A 17769-nucleotide genomic window follows, 5' to 3' on the forward strand; every position below is an offset into this window, starting at 1 on the left:
ACAATTTAATAGTGGACAAACCCCATGGTATTTCATCTAATTGCTGCCTCCATCCCACTAATTGTATGACAGAATTTTGGTGAGGTCATTCGAGAGGTCAAGAACAACATTAATCATTATCAGAGCCTATATACTGACCAGCGCAATCATTACCATTGCCCCTGAAGGGTGGCATTTTTAATAAGATTTTCAGAATAAATAAAATCATTTACATAATGCTGATGGAGGGAGCTTTTCAGCAATCACTACGGATGAACTGTAATGAAACAGCCCTTCAAATTTTTTTTAGCATTAGGGTTATTAGCACAAGCTACTTAATTGTGATTCTGATGGGTTCAGGCCAGTGCACACTGGATAGAAATGTACTATCATAGTAATTTAAAGAAAATTGTTAACAAAACATTTTGTTGCTCCCTGATGTGCTGAAATGTACTTTAAGGTAATGTGGACTGAAAACTGTATTTTGCTACTTGTATCTCACTGGTTCAATAATTCCTCGATGGTGGTCAAGCCTTATCAGCAGAGTTAGAAAAAGGAAATCAGCAAAGGCTCCATTTTTTGTCTTGTCCCTGAACGAACTCAACCATTTATTACTTTGTCAACTATTATTCAGCCTGTAGGAGAAGTTGCCAGACTGCAAGTCTCTTTGTAAAGGTTAATCATGGTTGCACCACCTTCACCTGGTCATTAAAGGCCAATAAAAGTCAAATTTAATTTATGTTGTGATGTGGAGATGCCGGCGTTGGACGGGGTGTGCACAGTAAGAAGTCTCATAACACTGGGTTAAAGCCCAACAGGTTTGTTTGGAATCACGAGCTTTCAGAGCGCAGCTCCTTCATCAGGTGAGTGGAGACGTAGGTTCACAAACATGGCATATATAGACAAAGGCACAATTGCAAGATAATTACAGTGAATCGCTCTTCACATTCCAATCTGTAATTATTTTGCAATTGTGTTTTTGCCTATATATGCCACATTTGTGATCCTACCTCTCCACTCATCTGAGGAAGGAACAGCGCTCTGAAAGCTCTTGATTCCTAATAAACCTGTTGGACTTCAACCTGGTGTTGTGAGACTTCTTAATTTATGTTGACATAGGAAGGTAATCTGCTGGACATGCCATGCCAAGCAATAGTGGGGTATGGATACTCATTTCCCCATACAGATGGTTTCCTATCTCAGCATGTAGTCATTGAAGGCACCAATTAGTCCTTCAGATTTCCCCACAGTGATGGTGGGAAGTCTCCTCTTGTCTCCCTTATCTACCTAATTGATAGTTTCCTGCCCTTTCTCAAAGAACAAAGGAAAGTACAGCACAGGAACAGGTCCTTCAGCCCTCCAAGCCCATGCCGATCATAATGCCTGAAATAAACTAAAAAAATCCTTCTGCCCTTACTCAGAATGAAGCCTTCTGTTCCCTCCATATTATTGTATTCATCCAGATGCCTCTTAAATGTTGCTAATGTGCCTGCTTCCACCACCTCCTCTGGCAGCATATTTCAGGCACCCACCACTCTCTGCATGAAAAACTTCCCCTGCACATCTCTCTTAATCTCTTAGGTGCCTCACAAACCTTATCGAGTTTTTTGAAAAGGTGACCAAAGAGGTGGATAAGGGTAAGGCAATTGACGTGGTGTATATGGATTTTAGCAAAGCATTTGATAAGGCTCCCCATGGTAGGCTACCGCAGAAAATGCAGATGCATGGGATTGAGGGTGATTTACCAGTTTGGCTCAGGCATTGATTAGCTGATAGAACACAGAGTGTGGTGGTTGACGGGAAATATTCAACCTGGAGTTCAAGTGGTGTACCTCAAGGATCTCTTTTGGGGTCACTGCTGTTTGTCATTTTTATAAATGACCTGGATGAGGGTGTAGAAGGGTGGGTTAGTAAATTTGCTGATGACACCAAAGTCGGAGGAGTTGTAGACAGTGAGGATGGATGTTACAGTTTGCAGAGGGACATAGGTAAGCTGCAGAGCTGGGCTGAGAGGTGGCAAATGGAGTTTTATGTGGAAAAGTGTGAGGTGATTCACTTTAGTAAGAATAACAGGAGTACAGAATATAGGGCTAATGGAAGGACTCAGTAGTGTTGACGAGCAGAGAGATCTCGGGGTACATGTGCATAGATCCCTGAAAGTTGGCACCCAGGTTGATAAGGTTGTTAAGAATGCGTATGATGTGTTAGCTTTTATTGGTAGAGGGATTGAATTTCGGAACCGTGTGGTCATGTTACAACTGTACAAAACTCTGGTGCGGCCGCACTTGGGGTATTGCATACAGTTCTGGAGGCCGCATTATAAGAAAGATGTGGAGGCATTGGAAAGGGTGCAGAGGAGGTTTACCAGGATATTGCCTGGTATGGTGGGAAGGTCTTATGAGGAAAGGCTGAGGGACTTGAGGTTATTTTCGTTAGAGAGAAGAAGGTTACGAAGTGACCTAATTGAGGCATACAAGATGATCAAAGGATTGGGTAGGGTGGACAGCAAGAGCCTTTTTCCTCAGATGGTGATGGCTAACACGAGGGGACATAGCTTTAAATTAAGGGGTTGTAGTTATAGGACAGATGTCAGAGGTAGGTTCTTTACTCAGAGGGTAGTAAGGGCGTGGAATGCCCTGCCTGCAGCAGTTGTGGACTCGCCAACTTTAAGGGCGTTCAAATGGTCAGTGAATAGGCATATGGATAACATTGGAATAGTTTAGGTTAGAGGGTCATTAGATTGGTCCCACTGGTCGGTGCAACATTGAGGGCCGAAGGGCCTGTACTGCACTGTAATGTTCTATGTTCTATGTTCTGAAATTTCCCCCTCTCACCTTGAACCTCTGCCGCCTTGTAATTGACACTTCTACCCTGGGAAAAAGCCTCTGACTATCCACCCTGTCTATGCCTCTTATAATTTTGTAGAACTCTATCAAGTCTCCCCTCAGCCTCTGTCTCTCCAGTGAAAACAATCCTAGTTTATTCAACCTCTCTCCACACAGCCAATGCCATGTCTCCTCAAACTTCTATTATCCGCCTAGTTGGTAGTTTCCTGCCCATTCTCTTTGGAGTACATACAAGGGTCATATAAGAACATAAGAACATAAGAAATAGGAGCAGGAGTAGGCCATCTAGCCCCTCAAGCCTGCCCCGCCATTCAATAAGATCATGGCTGATCTGTCGTGGCTCAGTTCCACATTCCCACCCTCTCCCCATAACCCTTAATCCCCTTGCCTATCAAAAACCTATCAACCCGTGTCTTAAAAATATTGAGCGAGGCAGCCTCCACCACTTCAACGGGCAGAGAATTCCAGAGATTCACCACCCTTTGAGTGAAGAAGTTCCTCCTCAACTCCGTTCTAAACCGCCCCCCCTTTATCCTGAGGCTGTGCCCTCTAGTCCTACTGTCCTTTCTGAGCGGGAAGAGCCTCTCCACCTCTATCCTATCCATCCCATTCAACATCTTATACGTCTCAATGAGATCTCCCCTCATTCTTCTAAACTCTAACGAGTACAAGCCTAGTTTATTCAGCCTCTCCTCATAGTTAAACCCCCTCAACTCCGGAATCAGCCTAGTAAACCTCCTCTGCACTCCCTCCAAGGCCAAAATATCCTTGCGTAAGTGCGGCGACCAAAACTGCACACAGTACTCCAGCTGCGGCCTCACCAGTGCCCTGTACAGCTGCAGCAAGACCTCCCTAATTTTATACTCAATCCCCCTCGCTATGAAGGCCAGCATCCCATTCGCCTTCCTGACCACCTGCTGCACCCGCAGGCTGGGTTTTTGCGACTCATGCACAAGGACCCCGAGGTCCCTCTGCACCGTTGCCTGCTGCAGTTTTTCGCCACGTAAGTAATAGTCCTTCCTACCATTATTCCTACCAAAGTGGAATATAAGTGGAATATGTGGAATATAAGGAAACTACAAAATAATTAATCATTTTTTCGCTGGAACTATGACAAGAATCCCATCATTGATCAATAATAATGTTTGGGATAAGCATTGGAATGAAATTGTATGCATATCAGTGCTTTCTCGTTGGCCTTGATATTGGCAGGCCAGCACACATCAGAAGCAGGGAGGTATGCTGTCAGAGATCAGCTTGAGGCATACCCAATATTTGGCCTGAGAACACATTTAAATGAGAATGGTGAACTATGGGCACCAGACAATTCACAAGCAGACCACATTGGATTTCAATGCAACAAATAATCCAGGCAATAGCAATCAGGAGGGTGGGTGATTGAGAGGGGGAAGTGATTGGAAGACAAGCCTGATTGTGAAAGAAGGCCAGGAAGGGGAGTGATTAGGAGGGAACCAAGCTAGAGCTGTCAACCATCATCAGCACTAGTGAAGCCTCAAGAAGCAATCCTGCTCTGTTTGGTTTCATGAGTAGCTGAGTAAGTTTTAGCAAACTTAGATTACTGGTGGCATCCTCCAACAGTCCCATATAGGTCATACGTAGACAACATTTTCCTGAAATCAGATGGCGGTTTGAGGGCAGACTAAATTTGCTAATCGGTCCTCAGACAGCTATTAGGCTCCTTGCTTGTATACATAAGGGACATAAAGCCTTAGGTAGTCCAACTCTCAGGCCTCTTTTACTGTCTTTACCAATATAATGATTTGATTTGATTTATTATTGTCATACATGGCAGCACGGTGGCACAGTGGTTAGCACTGCTGCCTCACAGCTCCAGGGACCCGGGTTCAATTCCAGGCTTGGGTCACTGTCTGTGTGGAGTTTGCACGTTCTCCTTGTGCCTACATGTGTTTCCTCCAGATGCTCCGGTTTCCTCTCATAATCCAAAACATGTGCTGGTTAGGTGCATGGTCAAGCTAAATTCTCCCTCAATATAACTGAACAGGTGCAGGAGTGTGGTGACTAGTAAGTTACAATAAGTAACTTAATTGCAGTGTTAATGTAAGCCTACTTGTGACACTAACAAATAAATATAAACATGTATTGTGATACAGTAAAAAGTATTGTTTCTTGCACACTGTACAGTCAAATCATACCATTTATAGAGTACAGAGGAGAGAAGGAAAGGAGAGGGTGCAAAATATAGTGTTCCAGTTACCAATAAGGTGAAGAGAAAGGGTGTAGAGATGAGAGTGTTCACTGGCCACATATTGAATACCTCGCCATCTGTTTTATGTCTTTAAAATGGACACGGGAGCTGTCGATTTCTAGACCAGCATCTTTGCATTAAACTCCTTTGCCCACTATTTTAACAGAGCTGTAAACACATTTAGGTTAATACATTAGCAGAACTGTTTATAATGGCTTGCTCTCAGTCACTGTGAAATTAGCTGGGAGAAGCCCAAGATGCAGGTCACAGTGGGAAGCATCTCACACTCGTGCTGCCAGATTACTTCCTCCCGAGCACATAATCTAAAGAGGAAGCAGGGAACAAAAATATAAATGGCCTGGCAAATGCAGCTTTCTCGCTTGCCTTGAGGGCAACCTACATTTAGCCACCGCCAAATGGTATTTGCCTCCAACGAAGCTAAATAGAGGTCAGAAAAGATCACTGCATCTGCAATGCACCCAAGTCATACCTGAGGAAGTTGCCACAAAAAAATGACTCCGCGTCAGAGACAAATCTCATTAAAAATCCAGCACAGAGCTTTAAAGTTTCAAAATGAGAAGGAGTCTGACTTGTTTGAAGCGTGACATTTTATTCCTCAGAACTTGGCTTTTTCCTTTGCTGTAAGTGTGGCACAGGCGCCAAGGATGAGTATTGACGTGAGTGATTAAGTATAGTGTTCTGTTTGGTGAAGCTTAAGATAGTAAAGGTTTTTGTTTCCTTTTGAGCTACACAGCTTGTACTGGATAAGGCAGAAAAAAGGATATCTGACAAATATTTTTTGGCTGCAAGCTTTTCCGACAGATTTGTTTCCGAACATGTGAGCTAGGCATACGTGTAGGCCACTTGACCCTTCAAGCCTGTTCCGCCACTCAATAAGATCATGGTTAATCTGACTGTAATCTCTCGCCCTTATTTATCAAGGATCTATCTACCACCTTGCCTTGAAAACGTGCAAAGACTCTGCTTCCACTGCCTTTTGAGGAAGGGAGGAGTCAGTATAGCAGAAACACTCGAGCAAAATGTTTAGCCTACTTTATTAGTGTCACAAGTAGGCTTACATTAACACTGCAATGAAATTGCTGTGAGAATCACTCAGTCACCACACTCCGGCACCTGTTCGGGTACACTGAAGGAGAATTTAGCATGGCCAATGCACCTAACCAACACATCTTTCAGACTGTGGGAGGAAATCGCACAGGAGGAAACACACACAGACATGGGGAGAATGCGTAGATTCCACACAGGCAGTCATCATCCAACCTGGGAATTAAACTTGGGTCCCCAAGGACCCAAGGGTTAGCAGTGCTAACCGCTGTGCCGCCCATACAAGACAAAGACAAATGAGAGAGGTCACTTATTCCAATTTAGCTTCTCTATTTAAAAGCAAAAGATTCAGCCTTTCAGAGCATCAAACTTGATCCAAATGAATACTTCTGTCTTCTTCCATGATGATACCAAGGAAATCATTTAAAAGGTGATCTCTTTTTTGTGAGAAACAACTCTCCCAATTATCTAACCTAGGAGTCAGGAGGTAATGCTGCAACTTTATAAGACCCTTGTCAGACCCCACTTGGAGTACTGTGCGCAGTTCTGGTCGCCGCACTACAGGAAGGATGTGGAAGCTATTGAGAGGGTGCGGAGGAGATTTACAAGGATGTTGCCTGGATTGGGAGGCATGCCTTATGAAGATAGGTTGAGGGAGCTAGGTCTCTTCTCCCTGGAGAGACGAAGGTTGAGAGGCGACCTGATAGAGGTTTATAAGATGTTGAGAGGAATAGATAGGGTGGATTCTCAGAGACTATTTCCCAGGTCTGAAATGGTCGCTACGAGAGGACACAGGTTTAAGGTGCTGGGAAGCAAGTACAGAGGAGATGTTAGGGGTAAGTTTTTCACTCAGAGGGTGGTGAGTGAGTGGAATCGGCTGCCGTCGGTGGTGATAGAGGCGAACTCGCTGGGGTCTTTTAAAAGACTTCTGGATGAGTATATGGGATCTAATGGCATTGGAAGTTAAAGATAGTTCTATGGCCTGGTAGGTATAGATGTGATCGGCGCAACTTGTGGGCCGAAGGGCCTGTTTGTGCTGTAGTGTTCTATGTTCTATGTTCTAATTTTTATCTTTCACCATTTGTCCTGCTGTCCTGACTTCTTTTGAAGCAGTGGCCTGGATTTACAATTTCTAAATACCTTAATATCATACGTGCCTTAATATAAGGTCCTCTCTTAAACACCTCTTTTCAAGGCCACCATTTCCTCCCCTCTTCCCTCTGAATTTATCTTCTGACCTCCAAAGGTTAGACTCATAATTCTCCTCTGCACCTTTCTGAGGGCCTAATCATTTCTTTTAAATATGGTTCAACTGAACTGTGCAATTTAAAGGACATTAGAATGACAAAATAATGAATAAAAACTATTTCAATTGATTTCCCTGACTGAAAAAATATTCAACAAATTCATTATTTTAATTGAATTCAATTGAAGATTTGCTGCAGAAGTATGTGATGATTTTGAAGTAGAGATTTGAGTCATTTTAGAAGGTAATTAAAATAAAGTTGAATCATAGAATCCTGACAGAGCAGAAGGAGATCATTCAGCCCATCAAGTCTGTACCCACCACAATCCCACCCAGACCCTATTTCTGCAATCCCATGCATTTATCCTGCTAATCCCTCTGACACTAGGGTCAATTTAGCATGGCCAATCAACCTAACTCACACATTTTTGGACTGTGGGAGGAAACCGGAATACCCGGAGGAAACCCACGCAGACTGGGGTAGACTGTGCAAACTCCACATGGACAGTGATCCAAGCCAGGAATTGCTAACCACTGTGCCACTGTGCTGCCACAAGGGGAAATAGGAACCCAATATCATGTAAAATAAAGCCGGTGCCACATTTGCTCTTGTCAGCAGTTTTACCACAGGTACCACACTCATAATTGCCCATCTATAGGCCCAGTGACCAGTTAAGGACAGCAGGAAGGCTTCTGATGTTCTCTCTCCAATCAGAAAGCGAGCAGCTCTAAAGCCTCGGCAGGGCCACTAGGATTGATGGTCAAGGTTGAGCAATACAGAAGACTTGGAAACTAATCCAGTGAATTATAGAAAATAAAACAGGGGGCCCAGTATCAGAAGGAAACCTTCATGAGAAGTTGTTGGGGCTGAAGGGCCTGCCTTCCCTAATGATAGCCCCATTTTTGTTCCATTAAACCTTTACCCGCGAGTTGCCACTGGGAGGCTGCCTCCATTTAGCAGGCAGCCTTCCCACAGTGGGAACAGCACTTCACCATTGGCAAAAAATGAACGACACATTAAAATAGCCCGTAATTATGCCAGTAATAATGTAAATTGATTCCCCACCCGATTTCCAGCACTGCTGCCTTACAGCACTAGGGACCTGGGATCATTTTCCGGCTTGGGGCACTGTCTGTGTGGAGTCGGCACATTCTCCCTGTTTTTGCCAACTGCTCTGATTTCCTCCCACAGTTCAAAAGAAGTGCTGGTTAGGTGCATTGGCCATGCTAAATTCTCCCCCAGTGTTTCCGAACAGGAGCCACAGTGTGACGACAAGGGGATTTTCACAATAACTTCATTGCAGTGTTAATGTAAGCCTACTTGTGACTAAAAAATAAATTTAAAAATTAAAATAGGAGCACCCAGTTCTATCATCAATAAAATGCCAGGTGACAAGATTGTGTCAGAACTCCTCTGGCGCTTCCCAAACTTCCTCCAGGACCAGTAAATCCTGGTCAATGTTTTAGGCCTGTGACCTTTCACCAGGAGTCCTATCTGCTTCCGATCAATGCTCATTAGAGCATGAAATGGCAGCGACCCTATTGGAATCAAATACAAGAAATAGTGACCTAAAACATTAACTCTGTCTTTCACCGCGTACTGCTTGATTGCCTGAGTATTTCCAGCATTTCTTTTATTTCAGATTTCCATCACAGTATTTTGGTTTGGCTAAACTCAGTTTTATAAATTTCAATTGCCTCGATGTCCACGGCCTTTTGAGAAATCAAATTCCACATTCTGTGAAAAAATACTTCACAATTTCATTCTTATATGGCACAGCTAATTTTAAGATTGTGCCCCCACCCTCCCCCCCTGTTTTGGAATCCTCATCAGATTAAATAGGGAACAAGGGCCTGAATTTTCAGGATTACGAGCGTTCGATGTCTGTCGTCCAGGGAGTTGGAGCTGTCATTTCACGCTCTACTGAGGGTTGACTGGCAACAGGCAGAACTTCGTCCACATCCAGACACAGCGCTGCAATGGCCAGAAGAAGTACTGCAATGATATGTCCAAGACTAAGTCCTGAAAGCCACAGTGCTGTAAAGTACCAGGACTCCCAGGGAGGGTAAGGGAAGCCCTGGGGAGTTGTGAGGGTGAATGGGTAATTTTATTGTTGGAACTGGGGGAGGAAATGGGAGAACTGGATGTCTCCAGTCCATGAGGGATGGATGCCTCAAGTATGAAGGGCTTTCCAATGGGGTTGTCCCTCCCTTTCCTAACTGAGATTGAGGGTGAGAACTCTTTCGGATTCTCACCCTCAGCCATCGGGTTCTCACCAACTTAAAATTTGAGGCATGGCAGTCTTCATGTCTGAGGCTTTGTCCGCCCCACTATAAAATTGCACCTGGATCCAGTCCATGCTAGTTTACACACCCCACCCCCACCCCGCAACACCGCCCCCCCCCGCCCCCCCCCCCATTACCACTGCCTCAGAACCCATTGGGCAGCTGGGGGAGCAGGAGCGGTGGGCATGAATCTCTGGCCAATGTTTTCTGCGTCTTCTCTCTCAATTTCTTTAATCATTTTCAGTGCCTTGATCTTCTTCTGTCCTTGAAGTGGCATTATGTGGGACTGTATCTCAGAAGCCATGGGGAAATTACACTAACAAAGACATTGATTTTTCAGCTTTTCTCTGTACTTCTCAACCCTTATTTAGAAATAGTCCAAATTAAGTTCTCTCATTGGCTTAGGATGAGGGTCACCTGGTGTCTTCCCATCGTTACATCTAGAGTCACACAGACAGAGGCAGATGTCCATTTCTTATTCTGTGACTCTCAAGAGATACATTTCTGGTGAACAAATGACACAGCTTTGTAAATGCACAGCAGTTATAGAAGCAATGTTCCATCCTCTGATCAATAACACAACCTACTGAAGCCATTAAGAGCAAATGTGAATTACTCTTCCTACCATAATGTCAAGAAAGAAAAGTTTTTCTCCAATAGTGTTGATCTGCTCTATAAATAGGGTCAATCAAGTAAACATACTAATACATAGCTTTGTTTAAAGATAAGAAGGAAATTTTCCATCCTGCCCGCCACAGGAATTGTAGCAATGAGGGTCGGGGGGAGACACACAGACCATACAAAGGTCTCCTGACCTCAGGTAGGATTTTCTGATCTTGGGATGAACGTGGCCAGAACTTCCCACCCAAGAGGTGAGATTTTCTGGCCCCGCCTGCTGCAGGAATCATGATGAACAGGATTGCAACAGCAACAGGGTATAAACAGCCAGAAAACTCTGGCCAACAAGTGAATGAAATCTCCCACTAAAGGAAAGCTCTGTCACTTTATTTAAGCTTCACCAACTGGCTTGGAGTATAATAACAATCAGGACCGATGCAGATTGTCAAATTTCAAAGGGACCAACAATTTAAACTGCACCAGAAAAAGTACCATGATGGGTTGGCAAATTGACTCTGGTTGAGATTTAGCCATGGCAAAAACACCAGGGTATATTGTCCATCACACATTTGTTTCTTCAAAAATATGCAATGTCTGGACATATTCCTTTTGCCTGCAGAGGACAGGCTCCTGCATATGAATATTTGTAACTTGTAGCAGGGGTAAATAAGGCACATTGTAAGCCCCACTGATAATTTTAAATTGATTGTTAGTGAATCATTAGGACCTTTGGGATTGTTCAACAAATGCTGCCCAAATATCTATGGGTTCCTTGAGCAGCATATTGGTGAATAGGCTCACAGTGTCAAACAAGAGCATGGACGTGGCATTGCTGTTGATTTGCAAGTTGAGTAAAGCCTTCACAAAAATGACAAAAACCTCATCATGTGTATAGAATATTCACTTAGAATTGGGTATATCAAGACACACAACCATTTGACTAATTCAGAGCCAATCATAGATGAAAGAGGGTATCATGGAACATCACTTCTTTGTGTCTTGAGAAGCCCATACATCTGTGGATGTAGTGAACCATGAGGACAAATCCTCTCATGCACACTGCAAGGCAGTTTATTGTTCTTAGATAAGTATAACAAATGGTTTTGTAACTTATTTTCAAGCAGGGCTGCATCGTCATGATTAGCAGCAGTTCAATGAATGTGAATTTAGATTCATAATTAAGAATGGTATGTGGTTCTTCAGTATGGTCATGCTATGAGAAAAGGGGTGACAATGCGACTGTAGCTCAGTGGTTAGCGCTGCTGCTTCATAGCATCAGGAACCCGGGTTCGATTCCTAGCTTGGGTCACTGTCTGTATGGAGTTTGTACATTCTCCCTGTGTCTGTGTGGGTTTCCTCCAGCTGCTCTGGTTTCCTCTACATTCTGAAAGACGTGCTGGTTAGGTGCATTGACCTGTGCATTGCTGGTAAAATTCCAGCCCATGTCTCTTTTTTCAACATTACTCAATTTCTACCAAGTGACTATTTGTATTCCTGAGACAGAGATACAATGAAAACCAAATGCAGGATATCAACAACATAGTTAAACTCACAGGTAAGTTAGCAACTGAATTACTCTGACAGTGGATTAAACCCAAGGTTGTGCCAGTGCTCATTTCCAAGCGAATTGATAACACTACAGTGAGAAACAATCCCACAATCGAGCAAGCATTCATGCAGGATGAGACAAAACTGGTTGTCAGATTAGTAATTAGTAATGTGCTTTGTCTGAGGTGTACAAATGATTTTTTTAAAAATTTGGCCACTATATTGCCTCAATCGATTACCGTGCCATAGCAATACCTGCTTTAAATATGCCTGCACCGTAAACTTACTCAAGTGGAAACATTTTGGCAATTAATGACAGAGCCAAACACATTGTGAACATGCTCTCCAAAAGCAAGAACTTTCTCCTCATCCATGGCTTCAATTTTGGTGTTCCACATCAGATGGGAAGACCAAAAGACATAGAAGCAGAATTAGGCTTCTCAGCCCATCAAGTCTGCTCCGCCATTCGATCATGAATTCCCTTACATTTACCTTAATGTTCTTTATCCAGCATTTAAATTCGCCTCTGAACTGGGGCAGTATAACAAGCTCCCTTTCCTCAACTTATTCATTAAGAAATCTGCTCCTGGGTTCTCTACTACCCCCTACTACAAACTTACTTTCATTCATCAACAAATGTATGGGGATTCCTCCAGCTCCACACGCTCTAAGACTTGCCTGATCAGCAATCTCCGAAAGAAGGCTGGAACCATTTCCTCACTATACAATCAAGAGGGGGAAAATGTAAGGGAGATGTGGAAGGGGAAGTTTCTCATGTGAGAGTGGTGGGTGTCCAGAACATGCTAGCAGAGGAGGTAGTGGAAGCAGGCATATTAACAATATTTAAGAGGCATTTGGATGGATACATGAATAGGCAGTGAATAGAGAGACATGGTCCAAGTAAGGGCAGAAGGTTATTTTTCAGTTTAGTTAGAGCATCATGATTGGCACAGGCTTGGAAGGCTGATGGGCCTGTTCCTCTGCTGTACTGTTCATTGTTCTTTGTTTGATACAGCAATAGGACAATATGGGGCATCGCATTAGAAACAACAATTCACAAGGCCTTTAGTATTTCTTTGATTGAGGCATTTTTTATCACTTTCCCATGTGCGTCTTCTTTCCCCATTATCACATCAGTTATATCCAGTTTTGAAGTCAGGTCTGTTATTAGTGTAACTGTCTCTGTTTAAGGGCCTTCATGTACTATTTGGTCTGGCATGCAGCTGAGCTACCATTGAATCCTGTTTTCTGGGTGCTATCGCATTCCGATTGGGATTGAGAAAAGAGGAATGATTGTTCCCCAAAAACTTTATTAATGATGCTATTATTTGATCAAAGAGCGTCTCTGTTCCCCTCAATTGTACTCCAGTCACTTTTAGAAGAATATCCATCTGCGACAGACATGCACAATCCAACAACTTGAAGGTGAATACTGAAGCTGGAAACTCCAAATTAAATTTCATTAGCCTGTTACAGCCCCTATCAAAATCCATGATATTTTCCTCCATGGACTGGGTTTCTTGTCTTCTAATCCGATCAGATATCAATCATGCATCATAATTCCCCAAAAATTCATCTTTTTGGTAAAACTTATCTAGGTATCACAGCAGGAGCTGTAATTCTTCTTCTTTGTTTTGGGCAAACCTTGCTTTTTTCTCAGTATTGTGGTGACAAGGGTCTATATTTTCACCTCTGCCTTCCATTGCTAGTATGGTTCGGCATCTGAAAAGACAAGGGGACAATCAAACAATGTCAGTTTGCTTCTACCTTCAGGCATGGTTGTATCCTGAATCTTAGCATTTCATCAAAAACAAACACCAAGTTAAGATGGGTTTTCCTCAGCTACCAATATTCATCCAGCAGAAGGAATTCTTCAGTTGCAAGCAATGAAAACAAATTATTTCAGAAAGTAAATCAAAGAAAAAGGTTTAATAAAGAAACTTCATTACTCCAACTCTTGAGGCCACACCCTGACTGTACAAGTTCTCCACAAATTCCCTTCTGCTTTTTACTTATACTGGCTGACCACAATATAATTTTGTCATTGGTTCCATTGTCTACCAACCCTCACAATGTGTTATCATTGGTTAAATTATGACATTATTAAGTTCCATTTCAATCCTTAAAGCTCTTTCATCCTTTACTGTTTGCTCTTTTTCACTGAGAATAATTATGAAGATTAGTACTGATTTATCATCAATGCTGGTGTGACGCCAGGAACATAGGCCATGCGTCCCAATGACAAGTGGATTATAGCAAACAGCATGCCCTCCTGGTTGTTCACAATAGGCAGAGTACTGATGATACTCAACCAACCTTTACTTGCAAAAGTCAGAGCATAATGTTTAATGTTAGGTGTGATTTCGCAATTGAACAACACTTACTGAACAATCCCAAGTGTGCTAAGAATCATACTAACAATCAATTTAAGATAATCAGTTGGGCTCGCAATGTGGCTTACTTACATTTGCTAGAAACTATATATATTCATACACAAGGACTGTTCTCTATAGGCAAAAGGAACATGTCCAGACACTGCACCTTTTTTGAATACACATATGTATGGGGGAACAATACTACTTGATATATTCATCATGGCAATATCTCAACCAATCAGAGCTGACCTGCCAACCAATCAGCAACCCTTTTTCATGCAGTATAAATTGGCATTCCCTTTGAAATTTAGCATTTTTGCATCTGTCCTGCAGAGTGTAAGACAAAATGCTTCAACAGCATATCACTTTTTCAGCAATACTCAAGTTCTCTAGTACCAAACAATGATTTATAAAATACTTGGTAGATTTAGAACAAGGGTCTGTCCATTTTCTCATGCACTTGTATAGAAAGGAAATAATAAAATGCATTACATTGGTTGAATCCATTGGATTTCTTGTGGAGTGTGCCTACATTGTGGTAGTGAGTAAGTGGATGAGCAAATAAAGTGAGCACAGGGAGGATGATCAATGTATTTTTGCTAGAGGTGAGACGCTTCTCCGGTTTCTCCATCTTATTGTCTCCCCCACTTTAATGGAGAGAAATACTTACAGCTCTTTGTGGACTATTGCCCACTGTATTAGAGAAGGCATTAGAGAGAGAGAATGCAGAATAGATTCACAACAATGGCTGCAGGTATCAGGAATTTCGGGTACATAGATGGCTTGGAGAAGTTGGGGATTTTTCTCCTTGGAAAAGCTGAGAGGAGATTTGATAGACTTACTCAAAATTATGAGGGACTGGATAGAGTAGATTGTTCCCACTGGTGGAGAACAAGAGAGCACAAATATTTGGTAATTAACAAAGAAAGCAATAGAGATGTGAACAGAACATTTTTCTCACAGCGAGTTATTAGGATCTCGAATGTACTGACTGCGAGTATGGCAGGTAGGTCCAATTGAGGCATTCATGCAGGAATTGGATAATAATTTGAAAAGAAAGAATCTACCAAGTTATGGGGGATTGTTCATTTGGAGAGCCAGTGCAGACATGATGGGCCAAATGGTCTCCTCCTTGTGCTGTAACATTTCAGTAATGCCAGCCCTCACAAGCCAATTAAATTGCTGCTCTCTTCAAAACAATTGAAAAGCCAGTACTTATGTGGCCCTTCTGCTATGGGTTTTGGTGGTTATGTCTTATGATGCACGGAATGAAATATAGATAAAATTTACTCTTGTACATGTTAAGTCAAACAACTGTACAACTGATCACACAGTTATTTGTAAGTAGCTACTTTGACTATTATTCAGCTACAGATCAATGGTTTTATAGGCTAATTCAATGATCAAATACTATCAGTGGGAGGCACGATTGCAAGAAGCATTAGTTGATGATTAGGAGTGAGGAATTTGCTCTTATTTTATTTCAGTCATTATATGTGGAAAAAAACGCACAAAATACAAGTTTAAAATAGAAAAACCATGTGGTTTTCTGTCGGGGAGAATTTCCATGGGGTTCTTCTCCCACCCGTTTTAGCTGATTACATAATTTCATTGGGATTCTGTTGAAGTTAGAACTGTAGATCAGATTAACGTGGAAATTTCCTATGCTTGTCTTCATTTCCTGTTCTCTTTTCTTGTAGGTGGATGAATCTGTCTTTCACAGCTATTATTGCCTTTGTGAGGTAAACTCCTCTTTCAATCTTTCTCAGTCGTTCACTTATTTCCAATTTCTAATTTTAGATGGACACATGTTTGCATAGTTTGTGCATCTTTCCTTGGACATTTTTATAGCTTGATGATGAAATAAAGCAGTTAAAACCCAAACGTTCCCTTGTTAATGAAAGGGACAATTTTAGAGGTGCAGGAAGGAAGATTACAGAAAGAGAAAAGCCATGGGTGTACATGCATAAATTTTCAAATGAAGCAGGAAAAATTAAGAGGACTATTAAAAAGTATACGGGATCATTGGTTTTATAAAAGGAGACATCGAGTACCAAAACTAAAAGTTATACCAAACCATCAGGTCAGATCCCAACAGGAGTACCATCTATAATTTTGGGCACCACATTTCAGCAAGATCTAGAGAACCTTACTCAGCATTTGCCAGAATGGAAAGAGGGACGTGGGACTTCCATTATGTGGAGGGACTAGTGAAACTGAGATTGTTCTCCTCAGAGTAGAAAAGGTTAAGGGGAAAATTTGATTGAGGTGTATAAAATCACGAAAGGCTTTGATGGAATACTGAGGAGAAATAGTTTCAGTGACAGAAGGGAAGGTGTCCTGAGGACACAAATTTATGAAAACTGTCGATAAAGAACCAGGATTGAGGGACAGAGTGAGATACAAACCTATTTGGCATCAGGTTTTACCACTGAAGTTAGTCTGGAAAGTTGTGTTCCAATTAATGGAGCAGCAACAGAATAAACCCCAGACCAAATGGAAATGAAGATAGCTCTGAAAGCGAATCCTGAAAAGCTGTGGCATTTGTAATTGCGATTTCTTATTAGGGAAGAAGTCCAAATTTGGGACCTGAGGAGAAAATGCAAATTTTAAGTCTCGTTTACATTCTAAGTTCTGTTAGAAGGGTGCAGTCTCGGTTAGCACTAGGTGACATTGTGAGGAAAACTTTGAATTTGGCTGGTGATATAAAATGCATGACATCAGCTCAGCCGCCTGTTAAATTCCTCTCTTAATTTTCACTGGAAATGAAAACAGCTAGATAAAGCTATAAAAAATTAATGATTATTTGAGTCTTGTAAACAGGGGCATAATTCAGAAGGTAAAATACAATGAGAATTTTTTGGAAGACATCAGTTAGATCACAGCTCGACTACTCTGCAGGTCAGGTAATACGTAACTGGAGCAGGGTAGACAGAATTAAATGATTACCGTTTTAAATCACTTGCTCTGTTTTTATGTTTATATTCCTATTTCCACATTTATAATGGAAGCTGCCGCAGTCACTGTCTTTCACCAGTGATAGTGCTAGAGTACCTTTCAATGGAGCTGGGTTCATCTGCTACATTTTCTTCAGCACTCAAAATTATAAATGTTGACATAGAACTTTACAATGTGAAGTAAAAATATATATTAGATTGCCAAACAGTATCTGGGCCCCAGTGCTTCTATTGTTTCTGGGGCCTTTATTCCCCCAACTCTCAAAAGCCTTTCCCTGATTCCAGAAAAATCTGTGTCAAATGTAATTTAAATGATAATGGCATGAAAAAGAAGCAAACTTATTTTTGCATGAAAAACTTTACCCCAATGCTTTATACTCAGAACAATCCCTTACTTACACCAAAACTCAGGCATTTAATTTGATCAGACAAACTGAAACGCTGTCTTTCATTTTATTTTAAAATAAGGCGAAGTAAATAAACCTACTTTTAAAGGGACATCCTCTCTGAGTTTGAACCGAATGCATCCACCACCATATTAACTAAAGTCAGTAGGTGGCACAGAGACAGATCCAGACACTGCAGCCTCCCTTGGTGCAGAGACTGGGAGGTGGGGATTTTA

At 42.0% G+C, this 17769-nt stretch overlaps 1 protein-coding gene across 4 annotated transcripts in view; it reads left to right on the plus strand.

Moving 5' to 3' along the window:
* Window positions 1-17769, plus strand: part of myo3a (myosin IIIA) — a 335886-nt gene that overhangs the window by 201422 nt on the left and 116695 nt on the right. For 3 of the 4 annotated variants that reach the window (XM_080211403.1, XM_080211422.1, XM_080211413.1), the window contains exon 24: window positions 15891-15932. The exons of the other annotated variant lie outside the window; for it this stretch is intronic. In XM_080211403.1, coding sequence (XP_080067529.1) covers window positions 15891-15932 — 42 coding nt within the window. The remainder of the gene's footprint in view (window positions 1-15890; window positions 15933-17769) is intronic. 4 annotated transcript variants of the gene reach the window in all.

The sequence above is a fragment of the Carcharhinus amblyrhynchos genome, chromosome 2, assembly GCF_965287045.1.
Source record: "Carcharhinus amblyrhynchos chromosome 2, sCarAmb.v2.hapA, whole genome shotgun sequence".
NCBI classification, from domain to species: Eukaryota; Metazoa; Chordata; class Chondrichthyes; order Carcharhiniformes; family Carcharhinidae; genus Carcharhinus; species Carcharhinus amblyrhynchos.